This window comes from Neopsephotus bourkii, unplaced genomic scaffold (genome assembly GCF_033783945.1).
Source record: "Neopsephotus bourkii isolate Nb327-2 ecotype Australia unplaced genomic scaffold, CSIRO-AGI_Nbou_v1 NB_42, whole genome shotgun sequence".
Classification (NCBI taxonomy): Eukaryota; Metazoa; Chordata; class Aves; order Psittaciformes; family Psittacidae; genus Neopsephotus; species Neopsephotus bourkii.
This window is the reverse complement of record NW_026900559.1, coordinates 101,379-119,150: the sequence shown is the minus strand read 5'-3', so window position 1 is coordinate 119,150 and position 17,772 is coordinate 101,379. Positions and strand designations below refer to the sequence as shown.

The 17,772-nt window shown below is 42.4% G+C and overlaps 1 protein-coding gene across 2 annotated transcripts; it reads right to left on the bottom strand.

Moving 5' to 3' along the window:
• Positions 1-529: 529 nt before the first annotated feature.
• Positions 530-16,057, bottom strand: TRAF6 (TNF receptor associated factor 6). Of its 2 annotated transcripts, none has more exons than XM_061347116.1 (7): positions 15,931-16,057; positions 9,127-9,447; positions 5,277-5,427; positions 4,633-4,791; positions 3,956-4,027; positions 2,535-2,612; positions 530-1,651 (listed from the first exon to the last, which is right to left on the bottom strand). In XM_061347116.1, the coding sequence occupies exons 2-7, from the start codon at positions 9,414-9,416 to the stop codon at positions 770-772; spliced, it is 1,632 nt and encodes a 543-aa protein (XP_061203100.1). In that variant the 5' UTR covers positions 9,417-9,447; positions 15,931-16,057; the 3' UTR covers positions 530-769. The 2 variants fall into 2 exon arrangements, with proteins under 2 accessions (XP_061203100.1, XP_061203091.1); XM_061347107.1 differs by lacking the exon at positions 15,931-16,057 and adding an exon at positions 9,854-10,426.
• Between the last annotated feature and the right edge of the window lie 1,715 nt (positions 16,058-17,772).

Sequence of the window (17,772 nt, the reverse complement as noted above, 5' to 3'; positions counted from 1 at the left end):
ACTTACAAAAAGCGTGTTCAAAATAAAGAACTGGGGGTTGCTTTCAGAACACATTAAAAGTATCTCCTCAGTAAACTCAGCTCAGAGTTATTTAGCCTTCTCCACAACACTACCATGTTTCTGAAAGTGTCTTTCAGACACTACTACTAGAGTCAATTCTACATCAACATGCAACTTCCTGAAGAGAACAGCACAGAAGGTAAGGGTCAAAGCACACCTCAACCCTAGGCATTCTGAGCAAAGCCTTAACCTGACTTCAGATTTCATGAGAAGCATAGCCAATTCAAACTTCTGTGTAAGTCAATACAGAGAACTGTCTCAACTCTCCCAAGAACTGTGAAAAAAACAAAACTAACAAAAAAACCCCTCATCTTCATGAATGTAGGTATTTCCCTGATACAGTATCTATTCCAAGGTACTGACGTGAAAAGAGTTACAGGTCTTTTCTGATGAAGTTTTGCCTAACTGAGATGTACAGATATGTCAACAGGACTTTCCTGTTAAGGAAGTTTTGATTGACAACACTTCATTTAGTTAGCTTGCTACCGAAGTAGCTTATTACTTTAAGAGAGAACAATACCAAATAATTGAATACATGACCTCATAGAGAAAAAAAAAAAAGTATATCAGCAACAACAAAATTCTATTCAGGTGAAGATCAACTATGTTGGCAATTATGATCCTTTGCAAACATATACGGATGATGAAGCATACTCTGTGATGGAATAACATGACTAGTGGCTCCACTCCTCTGGTTGAGACTTTCAAGCTACATAGCTCCATCAGCACTGCGAGCTTGAAATCCTTCTCTGCGGAGACTGTTTAAATCTAGACGTGTTATAACTTCACAGCGCACCAGAAGTGTATCATCCTTTACAAAGGTTCTTTGTTTCAAGGTTTGCAGGTGCATGAAAGTCACATAACCAAACCCTTTCGGATTGCGGTGAATTGTTGGTCTCTGGAAGGCTAGTAACTCTGGCTTGGCCTCCATTACTTCTTCATGGTTCTGCCTGTCAGGGCCTTCTGACTGATCCAAAATAGAAAGTCGTATAGTGCCTTGGAAGGGCCAAGGCAGATGGCTGTCATATTCTCCTTGCATAGTGTGGACAAACAGAGAAATAAAATTAGCACACCGCTGAGCATTTGGTAACTGGATATGCAGGCGTAAACACAGCTTGTAGCCAGGCTTTCCAGTATAGAAGCCAGGACTGTGCATCACAACAGGTCTCTCTTCTTCCTGGGCTTTCTGAAGTCCACTGAAGTTCTCAATCTTCCAGATATAAATGCCATTGCATTGCTGTGCTTCCATTTCAGTAATCTTTCCCTCCAAATTTCGGATAGTACGTTTGAGTTCTGCCATGTGAGTGTTCTGAGTCTCCATTTTAGCAATGAGTTCTCTGATTTGGTGATCTTGTCTTACCAGACGACCTTCCAACTGCTGAATAGTTTCTTTGAAGTTTTCAACTTCTGGATTACAATCATACGTGGCATGTGATGCATGTGAGAAGAGGGCAGGCTCAAAGGGTAAGCCATTGATGAAGGGTACAGGATTTGTTGCAGTAACACTGATGTTTTGAAAACTCTGTGCCATCATTCTCATGTGAACCTGAGTAAACTCCTGCATGTGTCGTGCCAGTTCATTCCTTTGCATCTAGAATTTAAGAGACGTGGAATTAGGAATGCATCAAATGTTATCTGCAATCCCATCTTAAACGTGGCTTGGAAGAAAACCAAACTAGTTTCTTCCGTTATGTGTGAAAAACTGGAATACAAATCAAGGACAGGTGATGTGACAAACTAACACTCAGCCAGTGGAGGGTTCCAAATTTAAGATTGCTGTTATGACAAATGAGAAAGGCAATTCAAATGCCAGTGGGCAAGTACTGTTCAACTCAAAATGAGTGACATGGTAAAAAAAGTGTTAGTGATAAACATGCATTTCCTATTTTTCTGTCTTATAAATCAGCAATGTATTCCCTTCATTGATTGGCTAAAATGCTCCCCCATACCAAACACAAAGGTGCATGAAAACTGATGTAGAAATGCTGAAGGGAAAAGACCCATTTTTACAAAGAGGTATTAAGCAACTAAAAACAGTATTATCCAGATTAAATCATTCTAGAATTTACTCAAATTTAAAGCACTGTCAGGTTTTCTTCACAGAGCACTAAGAGCCATCACTCTGTTTGGTCAGAACTTTGGAAGAAACACTAGAAGCTACCTTATTGCCACGAAAACTGAGCAAACACTAACAGATTAATAAAAGCAAGTTATCAAGCAAATCATTCATAGAGTTTTTTTAAATTTGAAAAGGACTTTAAAAAGGCAGTGTACGAATATGTACTGGTTTACAATCAAGATACCTCAAAGCAACAACAACAAAAAAACCCCACAACCAAACCAAAAAACCCCCCCACGAATCACTGAGGATTTGGGCTGGCGAATAAGACAAGAATAAGGAAACATTAAAAAAAACCCCAAACAACAAACACATGCAGGAGGTCTGCAATTCCTTATTCTGACAAAAGGCTTACCTTTTCTGGACACCCAAAAGCATTGTAAAAACAAGGCACTGGAGCAGTAGGACAATCATTGTCATAATGGTTAGGCATCTGAAACAAATCAGATTTGAAATTAATTGCTCAATTGAGAGTTTTATTCTTTTATACCATCCTAAAAGAATATGACTGCATGGACTTTGAATATGTAGCAGAAGTCAGATCAGTTTATACCTATATAATTTCTCAAAGAAACATGGAACTTTTGAACCAAAATGGTAGCTGATGACAAAAATTCTACCTCCTTGCCTGTACATTAACAATTCATTACCTTTGTTCTTACAGAAGGCATCAGAAAGCATTCAGGTTTTCTTGCTAGAACAAATGCCTTTCATTTCTAGCCTGTCCTCAAAGCTAGATCACAGTCCATTTAATAGATTCATACACTCACAGAGTAACAGAATGGTTTCAGTTGGAAGGGACATTAAAGACTCCAGTTCCATCTCCCTGCTACGGCCATGGACACCTTCCACTAGACCAGGTTTCTCCAAGCCCCATCCAACCTGACCTTGAACACTGCCAGGGACGGGGCATTTTCTTCCTTTCTGAAGCACTACTTGCATATACTTCTCATATCTGTCTTCATTATCCTCTTCCCCAAAAAGCCCAACATACTTCATTTATTCTTATGGTCTGTGTTTTCCAGACCCAATTATCCCACTGGTCAGGATCCTCCCTATCCATCCCCACCTCAAAAGCTGGACAGCTTCTGCTGAGACCTTAAGAGCTCTAAGCAGAGCAAAGGATAATACAGTTCATTATTCTACCTTACAACACATTTTTGCCTTTGTCATTACTGAACTCAATCCTGGTTTTTAGAATATTTCTCCGATTTGACAAGTTCATTCTTAATTTTAACAGAGATGGGCTGCAAATTAAAACACATTTATCTTCCTGTTGATGAGGTTACTCACTAGAAGAAATAGTAATGACTATTACAATAATAATGGAGAAGCAGAATTCCAGCCAGCATGTACAGTTCACAGTGAATTATTTATAACTAATTTCCAACAATAGCTAATTACAAATACTCTCCTTCCCTGCCCAAATGAGAGCCTTGTTTTCTAATTTCAGCCATAAGCACGGGCAGCTTGGTGTTCTTTAGCCTCCACTCAAGATCAAAACCACACAGCATGGCCCCAGTCAAGAAGCAATATAGCTAAATGTGCTTTGCAGCCAAAAATCCCAGAGGCTGACCAGACTTGCAGCTGAAAACTGAAGCAGCATTTGACAGATTATTACACCTGCACTGGATGAAGCATTTTCAGACAGAGACAGGTAAAGATTTATTGGCTAGTAGGCAAACCATTTCTTCCAATTAGATCTCATATTAAAGAAGTAATGTACATGCAAAACATCTGCCACAGATTAAACACAGAGAAAAGGTTGTCTCTTACCTGCTCTCTGATGAGCACTGTGTTGCAATATTCACAAAATACATTGGCAAGTGGGCATGTTTGGTCATGAAGCTTGGTTACCAAACAGAAAAAAAAGAGAAGAAAGAAAGAATGAAGTTACACAGTTTAAAAAGACTGCTCTGATGCTATTATCTTTATTTACTTTCCAATTCTGCACTTAGCTGTATGCAACTGTGATCAACCACATCCATATAAAGAACCAGAAGCTCAAAAAGGAAAGGACAATCCTCGGCATCACCCCAGTAAAAAAAAATGCAGAGCCAGAGAAGAATCAGAAATTGTCTTGGTCTTATGTGAGTAGATATCCCCAAAAGATTCAGCTCCTGACACATGCTTTCTGCCAGGCATAACAACTATAAATGCAAATACTGCTTCGTGTGTTTCTTTGGCAGTAGGTATTGGCTTCACTGATGGGAAGGCCAAAATTCAACAGTTCTTACCCAAGTCTGTTCACATGCAGAGTTCCAATTAAGTTGGTATTTAAGCACAATCCTCTCTCCAGCTTTTGGCTGCTCTAGACTAATGACCTGAGTTTGTAGCATCTCACCTGTGCAGCACTGAGAGCTCTTCTATACCAAGTATTTTTTTTTTTAAACTGATATTCTGTTTACAAGCAAACCCATGAGGGTTGAAAAGCTGAGATTTATGCAAAGTACCTCTTTATCTTCATAGGCCATAGATGTGGCACAGTTTGGACAACAGACTTGACGCCTTGGGCACTCCTGTGTTATGTGCTCTTTCAGATGGTTCTTCTGGAAGGCTCCTTGGCACTGTGGGCATTCCACAGTGGAAAAATCACACTGCAGCTGATGGTCCTGAACAAGGACAAAAGAGGGATTTGATACTATAAACAGGTACTGTGGTCTCATCTGTTTTCAAGATACAGTACAAGAGGAATGAACTGTAATCCTTCCTTCATGCAAATAAATACTTGCTCTGTGTTTGGCCTTTTCACTTTGCATTTTATTTTCCAAAACAAAATATTTCAACTAATGTACCTAGCTGCTTTGAAAGAATATTAAACTGACTTTAGGGAATTTGTGTGAAGTACAGATACAGGTCAAAACACAAACATGATTGATCCAAAAGAGAAAACTGCATCAATGCAATTTTTATGCACTACAATGTTCACTTGCGAATGACCTAATTACAATTAAAAGCTGACCTAAAACCAAATACATGTAGCTATAGACTTGAATAAACAGTGCACTGCATCAGCATAAACATGACCATCTATGTTATTCAGAATTTTGACTTGCTCATGAAAACCATGTTGCATGTTTTCCAAGCTAATTCTCACCTCTAAATGCCTCAGCTCCATCTTCATACTGCAGCCCTTGTTAGGACACTTCACCGTTAATGAAAGGATTTCCCGTTTAGCAAAGTTGTCAGGAAAAAGTTGATTTTCAAGCAGAATTTCATTGTCTACCGGACATTTGTGACCTGCATCTCTGTAATGCCAAGAAGAAAGGAGAAAGATACTCCAAGTTCCCTTTGCCCTTAAAGTATTTTTACATTAGCAAGACATTAGTGGCCAAATTATAACACATTAAGGAAGTCTTTGAAAAAAAATGGCATTTATGTGACATTTAGGAGAGAGTATGCACTGTACATGAGAGAATTGTCAATACACAAGCTCTAGCAGAGGTGGCATGACTGGGGTAGCAGCAGTTTCTAACTCAGTAGTTTTTATTTGGACAAATGCCAAATGGATACTGTGGGAATAAACTTGAGGAGGATGTAAAGAAACTGAGAACTTACGATCCCATTTCTGCAAGTAATAACATAGCTCAAACAACAAAGAATATTTCACATACTATTTCAAAGCAATCCTTTAAAGATTCTTGGACCTTCTCTCCTTTCCTTCTCACTTCATAAAGAGCCAAGATGCTGACAGCTGAGCAAAAGCAAAAATCTCTTTGTTGTTCCAGATTCATTTCATCTATTAGGCATTACATTTCACATATTTCACTGTTTTTCTTGGACAACCATTTGCTCATCTTTTAATTTGCATATTTATGTAGCAAAGAAAGATGAAAAAAACTTAAGACACAAAAAATACTATGAAAAGTATTAAGTATTGGAAGACTCCTTATAGCAGCTTTCCAAGTACCTGAAGGCACCAAGAAATCTGGAGAGGGACTTTTTATGAATGCCTGTAGGGACAGGACAAGGGGGAATGGCTTTAACCTGAGTGGAGAGATTGACATGAGATATTAGGAGGTTCTTCCCTGTGAGGGTGGTGAGGCCCTGGCAGAGGTTGCCCAGAGAAGCTGTGGCTGCCCCATCCCTGGCAGTGCTCAAGGCCAGGCTGGACAGGGCTTTGAGCAACCTGATCTAGTGGAAGGAGTCCTCATCCAGCAGGGGGCTGGATGAGCTTTAAGGGCCCTTCCAAACCAAATCAGTCTGCGATTCTATGAAAATTACACTGGATTTAGAACTGGGTGTTGTATCTGAAGCCATTTTAACAGCAAACGGACTAGAAGTTGGTGCTAACTGGCGCAAGTTTGGAGTCCGATGGTGGAACATGGGTGCACAAAACATGCACAAGCCTGTTCCACTTTGTCAGGTTGTCTACCTGCATTAAACACAAGAATCATTAGACATGGAGTAAAAAAGGGATTCACCTCTACCAAATCTTTCTTTAAAAAATATCCAGTATCAGCTCATTTCTGAAAGCAGCAGGTCAAAGTATCTATTCACAAGCAAGTAATACAGTTGAGGAGGCACGGAGATCAAAGCTTCTGAGCTGAAGTGCTAAAGGAAACAGCCTTAAAATGGAAAAATACATGGGCCAGAAAAATGTCAGAACAGTTGTGGTGGAAAGATCAAAGGCCAGAGCATTGTCACTGCTCAGAAGCAGGAGGGGAAGTAGAACCTAGTGGGCTGTGGAGACCAGGAGGAAATTTGTGTTCTTTGTTGGAAAAGGAAATAATTGCTCAGCAACTCCATCAGCAACGTTGCTAGAGGAAGTGGGGGTAAAGCTGAGACTTCAGAAAGAGACAATGAACTTCCTTACCTAGGTTTTGCTCACCACAAATCTGACAGTCATACTCCTAAATAAGTGGAAAACTGAAAATACCTAGTGTGCTGTTTTGTTTCCTAGCTCCCAGGGCTAGGATCAGAATGCTGGTCACAGCTCAGGAACATTCCTTCACCTCACAGACAACCTACACTAATCAGTTATCACAGGTGTATTTCAAATCCCCTGTTTAGTGAAGCTCTGTAGGCCTGCTGAGAAGACAGCAGCCTGATTTCTATACAGAAAAGCTAATCATGTGTAAAAAGAGCCAACAACGGATAATCTGAAATAATGATTACCAGATCCCCAGTTTAAATGACTAGCAGGCAAAGGTTAAAATAAGAATGAATGGCAGATTTCCAGTGATTATAGTAAGAAAAAAGCAGTAACACTGTAATATATTGATCACATAATCACAGAATGGTTTGGGTTGGAAGGGACTTTAAAGCTCATCTAGTTCCAACCCTCTGTCACTGTGCCAGTGTCTCACCACCCTCGCAGGGAAGAATCTCTTCCTAATATTCAGTCTCAATCTCCCCTCTGTCAGGTTGAAGCCGTTCCCCCTTGTCCTGTCACTAGGCTTCAAACACCCTTTACAAGTATAGGGACTGTGTTTAAAAGGCTGCTTAGACCCATCTACAGACAAAGATGTTGCTATACATCTTCTATCACACAACTGAGTTTATGCACCTTGGTTCCAATCTATGTTCCGGTGGAGGCTTTCCTACGCTGTAATTACTTATTGCACTTGGGTGTGCCCTGCAAAACAGTACCTGTGAAACAATAATCATCTGCTACAAAGCACAATAAATATTCCTATAATTTCCCTTGAAATTAAAATGTAGGTATGAAAAGTAACGCCACAAGTATTTTGTTTGAAGAAAAAGCCTGCTCTGATTTTATCAATTGAGAATTTGAGCCCAGAAACTGAACATAGCTGGCATGCACTGCTAGCTCTCAAAGCTTTCCTTGCTGCCCCTTATCAGCTCATAATTCTGCTTTACCAATAAAAAGTTCTGATATTCGGTAAGGTCTTTTACAAGCCCTAAGTCAGCTTTGACCTAAGATACAAGAAGAAGTGAAACTTAATTAGTTACTGCATCTGAACTTGGTTCTTCCAGTATTTCTTATCAAGTGCTTTCTGGAAAGTATAATTTGTAAACTACAATTTGTAGCTTCTTAGGTAAGCAAGCTTCTTTACTACCATGACTCATAGCACTTCAAATAGAGTTATTTAAAAAGATGCCAAGACTTTCTGGGAGGAAAACTTTTTCTGTGATCAAACCCATCTGGTCTAATCCTGTCCCTCAAATTGTAAGATATGAGACTTTGAAAGCTTTATTAAAAAGTCTTTCTAGTTGTAGCCACAACTCCTTCAACATGGACAACTACAGTTGTTTGTGTAAGTCACAAGAAGCAATTCGTCAAAAACTGCTTACCCATCCTTTGTAATTTAATATCCTTAAACTCTGGGCTCACTTGAGCTGGACAGTGTGGAAACAAGGAATGAACAGAAGCCATTTTTTATCCTGATCAAATAAAGGCTGTGACAATCAATAAATAAATTAAAAAAAAGTGACTTTCCATTTTCATTTTAGCTCTGTAGAAGCTTCTCAATGACATCAATCATTATAGCACTGCAGACATTACAAACTAGTATGAACAAAAGCTTCTCGTCATTGAAATGGTTTAAAACTGTTTGCGGACCTGGAACTTCGAGCAGAGTGACTGCTGTTAACTGAAAAAGGAAGAGAAATCAGTTTCCATGCCTGGGGTTGAAGAAGGAAGTTTCTCTACCTGCTATGAAATGTGTTCTGAGCACGGGTTCACTGCAGTTCCTCTCAGTCCTGTGGTAAATTCTAACCCGTGACTGTAACTGTGCCTCTCATCAGCAGAATAATAGATGGCAGAGTATCTAAAGCTCTTGCAACCTCCAAACTCATGATATTTGACCATACATGGCGTTTATCAGAAAGTACCTTTGATGAATTATAAATTCCCAGAGTCCTATTAGCACTCACTGGTAATTCACCTCAAGCAGTTCTATTCAGTTTACACTGTCCTTAAGCTACTCTGCTTTGGTAAGTGAATTCCTTCTTAAAAGCAACTTCCACAAATTTTCCTTTACCTTATGGATTTGACAATACAGCCTTTGCAGAAACGGTGACCACATGGTGTCTGCACTGCTTCACGAAGAGCCATCAAACAGATTGGACATTCATATTTACTTTCCAGGGGGGGATCAAACTCCACATCATAACCTTGTGTTTCCTCTGTGAAAGAACTCTGAGGATTTCCAGCCCCGCTGCTGACACTGTCTTCTTTTGCTCCAGCGCTGCAGGCACTGGCCATGGCTGCACAGCAGCCGCTCTCCACGTCTCGGGCTCCACTACTGTTATCACTGTAGAGTAAGCTCATAGTAGCTAATCAAGTGCTACACAGAAACGCCCTGCAAGATGACAAAAGGATGTATTAATTTAAGATACTCCAAAACTTTCCTTTCCAGTCAAATCTTTCTAATCAGAAATATATGATTCTACTAAAATCACTGGTGTTGTTTTGTCCCAGTTTCTGTTACCTATCTTTTTTACTTACCTCGTGATAAATAAGAAAGAGCACTGCATCCTGTCAGCCTAATTCCAACAAAAAACACACACATCTTTCAGGAACTCTTTCATCTAACCCCCTAATTTCTGTAAAAAGAGGAATACTCTTTGTCTTTGCTATGCTTACTGAAAATGCCTCTTTACCCCTTCAGTATTATTTACTTCTAAAACATTCAAATACAATTTGCATTAAAAATGCTATACAAAACCAAGTTCTATTGGACAACAATAGCTCAAGTCCGTATTTACCTTTGCAGTGAATAAATGTTATTTAACATTTTCTGTATACAGTGATTCACAGGACAGGTTTCAAATCACTTTATGTGCAAGTCCATGTGCCCAAACCAAACAGATGTTGTGATGCAAATGAAATTCAAATATACAGCACTGCTAATAACATTTAGGAACTGCCAATGTGACTTTAAATTGTGTAAAAAGCTACAAATATGGTAAGACTAATACTTCCACAGCAAAAAAAGCTATCTACAAACCAGTAGTACTCAGAGTTCATGCTCTTTTTTGATGATGAGGGAGCTTCAAACAAAGGTCTGAACAACAAATATGAATTTCTGAAGTCCAAGAAATTTTCATTTATTTTTTAATGGTTACAACCATTTTCTTAGAATCCTCCTGTGGGTAGTTTTCTATATAAACCACATTTCTTTGAAATACAGAGGTTATCACAAGGTGCAAGGCAGTATGATTAGGCTGAGGGCTACAGGAACAGGCATGTGAAAGAAGCCTACTAAGCCTGTGATAGTTTGATCTTCTTTTGCACAGCAGTATAGGCAAAGGTCTCAAAGTAATATGAAATAACAGACACTGCCAGGGATGGGGCAGCCACAGCTTCTCTGGGCAACCCATGCCAGGGCCTCACCACCCTCACAGGGAGAGCTTCCTAATATCTCATCTCCCCTCTGTCAGGTTAAAGCCATTCTCCCTTGTCCTGTCACTACAGGCCCTTGTCAAAATCCCCTCTCCAGATTTCTAGTTGGCCCTTTTAGGCACTGGAAGCTGCTCTAAGGTCTCCTGGGAACCTTCTCTCCTCCAGGCTGAACAAGTCCAACTCTCAACCTGTCCCCATAGCAGAGCTGCTCCAGTGCTTGGAGCATCTCTGTGGATTCCTCTGGACTTGCTCCAACAGCTCCACATCCCTCTTGCATTGGGAGCTCCACAGCTGGATGAAGGACTGCAGGGGAGTCTCACAAGAGCTCCCTCAATGGCTTAGAATGGAAGCAGAAGAATCAATGCTTAGAAAGATGGTCTGTGACAAAGATTTTTTTCTTAGGCTGCTATCAGTAGGACTCTTCTCCAGAGAAAAACAAATCAAAACAAATCAAAACAAACCTACTTGCTCCCATTGTTAAACTAGCATAACTTTTATTTACCAGCTGCTGCAGAGGACGATTAACCCTCTTGTGAAACCCGTATTTCCCCAAAAATCTCAGTAACTAAGTTAGGCCAGTGGAGGGGGAATCCTGGTATGCAGGGTACTGGAAACCACCAGCCAGCCTAGGACTGAAAGATTCACATTATTCTAAGCTATAAGGGTATATTTAGTGAGACTAAGAAAAGGAAGAGGAACATGTATCCCTTTAGCGGTGTCATAAAGGATGTCAGGAAGTTACAAAGAGGAAAATACAATAGCTTTAGCCAAGTTCAGCTGTCACATTAATTGCAAAGAAGCATGCAACTCTTCCCTTGGGCTAATCCTAGGAAAAAACAGACTATTTGAAATATTGTTCTTACAAGGAAGTAACCAGGATCTGACTCAGTAAAATCTTGATAATTGATGACTTTGAAGATTTAAGTGCTGTGCAAGTGGTGTTCTCTTTGCCTATTTAAATTGTTTCTACAGACATAGCAGGTATGTACAATAAGTTTATAGAAACAGAAGTCCTACAGCAGAGCCATTTGAATGAATGACTCACTGCAACCAGTCACCACCACAGTCTCACACAAAAATCCCCTTATTCTGTGATACACTCCACTCCCACATGGAGCTTTTCATCTGCATATGACCAAGGGGTTCATCAACTACTACTGTCTCTTCTCTTGAAACAGGGAAATTCAGGCACAAAGAAGCAACTTAAACAAGGTGGTAAGAGACACATCTTTAAAATTTTGTTCATGTTTTACTAAGAGGGTTCCTCCTCCTCTTATCCATTTCATCTTATCTGTGATGAAAATCCTCCTTCCTCCACACATATGTATAGGTGTGAGGCAAGGAACAATTTTCCAAATCAATATCTACACTGCTATTACTCAAACCATTAACCAAGGCCTGATTACTCCACCACAGTTTAAAATTATTCTCTACAAGTTGTAACTATGTTAGTAGCAATTGCTTCGTTTTCTTGTGGCACTTATTTTATTCTCCACGAGTAGGAACACAGATCCAATCTCGAAGAGAGCAGGGCTAGAGCAAGCCCAATTTCATTTGGAATGTTGATGACAGATCTCTCCCCTGATGAAGGTGGAACAGATGGTTCCTGAGCCTGCTGAAACAGTTTTGCATGTTCCTCCCCTGGGGAATTCAAAAAAGTTTTCAGGCTAGAAGAGGATGGATTTTAAACCCCAACCAGTATATACCCCCAAATTCATATCAAATTGCTGCCCTTCCTTTTCAGTTACCAAATATATGACCTGTGAAGTAAAAACCTAATAAACATTCCCCCCAAACCTGATATTGCTCCTCTGTGCTGAACAAAACAAAGTCAAATACAACAATATGCAAATACTAATTTATAACAACTACACCACGGCCTTCGGAATTCATCCTGGTAGCCTGCTCTAAGACTTTTTTTTTGTTTGGACAAGATTCAGTATTCAGATAGAGGAACAACTGAAATTAAACTGGATCATTATTACATGGTAATTCTTGTTTTTGCTAGTGTGGAGTTTCTCAGGCAGAGGAAGCTTTGGAACTATGTTTGGTAACGCACCTGAAATGCCCGCTTCTAGCTAGGAAGTCCTATCAGACTTGAAAAGTAGATGGATAATGGGTTTTAGCCTGTTCACACATGGTACCCAAAGTCCTTGGGCCAGGGAAGGCAGATACTGCTCTCCAACGCAACAGATGCATTGTGTGACAACAGAAAGGAAGGTGCTTTCCATGCCAAATGGTAATGTGCAGAATCTATTTGATCAGTACTTCTGCTGCAGAAATGTGGACCTCCTAAGGATCAAGCTATAGTGTCCCAGCAAAAACACAGTTAAGACTACAGGGAGTCCCCATGCCACTCTTCCAACTCTAACACCAAGCCATAATGCAACCTTTCTTCAGTAAGCATCCTGTGCTATGTTGCTATTTACACTGTTACCTTACAAAGTGATTAGGTTGATCTGAAATAGCACCATCAGACCAGAAGAGCAAACTCCTGCAAGAATAAGCATACCTTACAATTCACAACACCAACCTCAAAACAGACTTAAAGCCCCTGTAAAATCAACATATGCAACAAGACTCAGTATTCCCATTTGCAAAGTCCCATAATGTAATGGAGCTTAAGTAGGACTTTTACAGATGCTTATGCTCCAAAGAGCCACAGGATTAATTTAGAAACTTTCTAAATCAAAAGAAATTATTGCTACCAGACAATATCTTCAGCTTGCCTGGAATATTACACTATAATTAGAGTAACAGGGAGCAAATAAAAGTAATTTATCAATTGTAACCTATTTACACTGAAATATGAAGCAATACCTTTGAGCATTTAGCAAAGGTGAAGGCACAAAGTACAGAGAATGTACTGGGTACGATGAAATAGGAAGTTTTAGTATTAATCAGTAAGCACTGGGTACAATTAATTTCCACATGCCTTTTCCTAGGAAATTCACTCTGAGTAGTCATATAAATAAGGAAATCAATACAGAAGACTATTCCAAATACCTTTTCTTACTTGAAGCTCACAAACATAACTAATTACACAGCCAGCAGGGGAAATGCTTTCAATGCCTTCATGGACTGGAAGACTCTTCTCCTGCTTTGCCAGGAACAGTTTTGTACATAGAGATTTCTGGGTCATGAGACTGACAGACCAGTGGAGTGACTTTGGATCACTTGTTTATGAAGCAATACCTGCAACACTTATTCCCAAGCATATTAATCAATGGTCTACTGACAAGTGATAAGTGCTGTGTTTGCACTGTGAGGTTTGTAACTATTATCTCTGTGGCCTCATCCAGGCAGAACATATATAATGATGCAAGTTCCTTTTAATTAATACCTGTGAAACACTTTCATTTCAAAGCTATCACATGGACAGGCAAGCCAAAGCAACAGGAGATTCAGGCAGGATTTATAACTGCAAAAAAACAAATTCTGGTTTCTTGTAGAAGTCTGCAAACATTTTGTGGAGACAGCAACTGGCTTTGGTTTTCCTAATAGCAGTAATCTTTCAGACTTCCAAGTCTCCTGGATAATCACTATGCTTATCATTTAAGCATGTGAACCTAACGACTTAGAATTGTAACATTTGAGGCAAAAGCAATCAAACAACAACATTAAAAGCTCATTAGACCCAACCAACAGCTTCTGCCACTGGAGCAGACCAGCCTTAGGGGGTGTTCTGAATCCTTACAGGTGATTTCCAGGGTGACTGAGAACCTGTGGCTACCCCATCCCTGGCAGTGCTCAAGGCCCGGTTGGACAGGGCTTGGAGCAACCTGGTCTAGTGGAAGGCATCCCTGCATGTGGCAGGGGGTTGGAAATGGATGAACTTTAACCCTTCAACCCAAACCACTGTGCAATTCAATCTATGATACTGTTTCTAAACTCGATAACTCTATATTTTTGTAAAGAGTGACAGTACTTTGTAGCGATTTTATTAATGTAATATGTTATTACTTCAACATTGCTTTCCACCAATTTCATCTGTTTTGGATAGACCACACTGAGTCTTTTCATTCTTAAATAGAAATCTCAGCCATATGTGGGAGGAAAATGTTTTAATTATATCCCTTATACCCAGTAGTTAGCTGAAAGTACTTTTCCATGTTCGCCTCTGACAACTTGTTCATGCTGCAGCTACCCATGAGTGATGTGGACTGTGCCGTGCCTTAGATACCACTGACAGAATTGATTAAGTACTGATTATGAGGGAGAGGTAAGAAAAGCAACAGGGGGAGGCAAAGTTACTGGCTGCACTAACAGCTTAGTTAACATCTTCACAGTGCCTTTTACACTGTGTGTTCTGTGTTAGCACTTGCAAAAAACCTGCTTTGTCCTTTCATAGAGTGATTACAGAACAGTTTGCGTTGGAAGGGACCTTAAAACTCATCTAATTCCACACCCCTGCCACTGGGGGGGACGCCTTCCACTAGACCAGGTTGCTCCAAGCCCCATCCAGCCTGGCCTTGAACACTTCCAGGGGTGAAGCAGCCACAGCTTCTGTGGGCAACCTGTGCCAGCGCCTCATCACCCTCACAGGGAAGAACTTCTTCCTCAGATCTCACCTCAATCTCCTCTCTGTCAGGTTAAAGCCATTCCTCCTTGTCCTGACACTACAGACCCTTGTCAAAAGCCCCTGCCCAGATTTCTTGTCGGCCCGTTTAGGAATGTAAAACTGTTAACATGGAAAATAGTTAACAGGAAAATATTTAAAACGTTTCCAGATTATTTTTAAATCTCCATTCCTTGCTTGAAAAAGCAGAGCCCACTTTCCAGGTGACTGGGGGCTGCACAAGGACACGCTCCCATAGGTGTCCGGTAACACAGTTAAGAGGCAAAGACAGAGCCATTCCGGCCGGTTCCAACCCGCGGCAAACTGGCCTAAAGCTAAGCCCAGGCTGCTGACAGACCGCGGCCCAGTGTCTGTAGAGCTCAGGCCTCAGTTCCATCACCGTCCTCCCTACCTCCAGCCACCGCAGCGGCAAGTCCCCGGCCCTACACAGGCATGGGCCGAGCAGCCGAGCAGCGCTCTGCGGAAGGCAGGACTGCGGCTCCGCTTCCTAGCCAGCAACCCCAGCTCCGCAGCCAGCCCCTCAGCGGCCCCCGCCGCACTCACCGCCGAGCACGACCCTCCCCGCCGGGCGCCACTTCCGCCTTCTCCTCAAAGAGGCGCAGTACGCACTGAGCAAGAAGAGCACACGGACGCGCCACAGCCGCTACAGCCCCCCCTGCCGTCGCGGAAGGAAATAAGCAGTAGGGTTAGGTAGGGGTGGCTGGGTTTGCAGAGCTGTACCGCGGAGCGGGATTGGGACGGTTCTGTCGGCTGCACTATCCCCCACTCTGGGGAGCCAGTGGGCAGGAATCCCCCCTGCATCCACCCAAGGGCCTGACGTCGCCTCGCCTCTGCTCACCTCTTGATGGCACCGGCCCTCACCTGTTCCTGCCGCCGGTGCCGGGACCCGTCGCCATGCTGCTCCGGGGTACTGCGCACGCGCTGGCCACGGAAGGCGCGCCGGAGGGACCAAAATCGGCGCGCGGTAGCCGGGCTGCGGCCACGGGAAGCAACACCCGGCGAGCACCCGGCGAGCACCCGGCGAGCACGCGGCGGCATTCCGCACCGGAACGTACCGGCCCGCAGGCGCCACAGCAGCGCCTTGCAGGTACCGGCTGACTGTAAAAGCTCCACCACGCATGCGTAGAGCTCGAGCTGCAGTAGCGAAGTTTGGCCACATTATGGCAGGAGCGAGAGGCGCCCGGCGCCGCTTCGGTCCCTCCTCTCCTGCAGTACCGAATTTAGGGCACATGATTGCAGCAATGAGCAGAGCCCAACGCCACACGTCAAAACCGCTCTTGAAAACTGTTTCAACACCTCAGACCTGTATTCACAGGCTTTAATTTTCCTTAAATCTTTCCCCGTCCTCCAAATTCCTAAGTTTTTTTTGGGGCTGTGAAACCCTTTTAGGGGGTGGGACACCCCTCATGACCCATGTTATTCCCATCTTTCCTTCTTCTGTACCATATATGCAGTCTACTGACATTGAGGTGTCCCAAATGACATCTTGGTCCCTCAGATTTCCTCATTCTTGTTCACCTCCCCAAAAAAGGCACAAACCAACCGGTAACTTGCTGCTTTAATAATGTCATTTACATATGCACAAGCCCTTCTGCCTCCCCACAGATGGGCTCCACTAGAAAAATAAAGGGGAGGCAGCCACACCCTCAACAGTTGCAGCCCCATCTCTTGCTGGGGATCTGCTCTGTGATGTTTCCCCTCCATTCCCACCCTGCAGCACTACTATCACCCATTGGCCCCTCTACCCAGAACTGAATCCCTCCCGGCTGCTCCCAGTGCTTGGACACCCCTGCATGCCTGTGTGTGACATCTGTACTGTCCTAGTGCACCACCTTCCCCTACTAGCACTACAGTGCTGCATCCTCCTCCTGCCCCAATGCGGGTCTCCCTAGGTGCTGTTCTGGTGCATGCGTGGGCTTACTCACCATGTGCTACACTGTCTTGGATATTCTCAGTTGCTGGGATGCCCTGCATGTGCAGGACCTCCAGCCCCAAAAGTGGACTCTTCTTCACCTTGTCTGTAGTTTCAGCCACAGTCTTGATTCCTGCTGGCAGTGCTTGTCCCAGACTTACCCTAACACAACAACCATGAGTAGCACAGCCCGATCCAGCACATGGCTTCTGTGATCAGCACAGTCCTTCACTCCCAAGCTCAGATGCAGCTGGTACAATGCCCACAGCTGAAGCCCTTACCACCACCATTAACCTCCAAGACTGGGGCTACCAAAGGTTAGGTAGTAGAGGCATGTCCTGTCTCCTGAGAGCAGTTTGCTGGAAATTAAAGAGAGAGGCCTGGGATGCACAAAAGGGAAAAAGCTATATTTAAGAGAAAAGAGAGTAAATGCAGGAAACTTTGTGACAAAATGCCACATAAATACACAGCCCTGGGTATGCAGAAAGGCACACAGAAGTCTAAGGGCAACCCAGAAATGTGGACTGAGGGATTCAGAGGGCAAACAGAGAGCTCTGGGGCACTACAAAGTGCAGAGGCTTGTGGCACATACCAAAAGGCCATAATGCATTCCATGTGCATCTATATGGCTGATTAAAGTTGCTTTCAAGAACTCCCCATTCCTGTCAAAACTCTACCTTCCAGACCGCACAAAGGGACCTTGTGAGAGAATGATCCAAAATCATACGCCACTGTCCATTGTCTCAAAGATTGGTATGAGAAGCTGTCCTGGGTTCAGCAGTAGCAGTCAT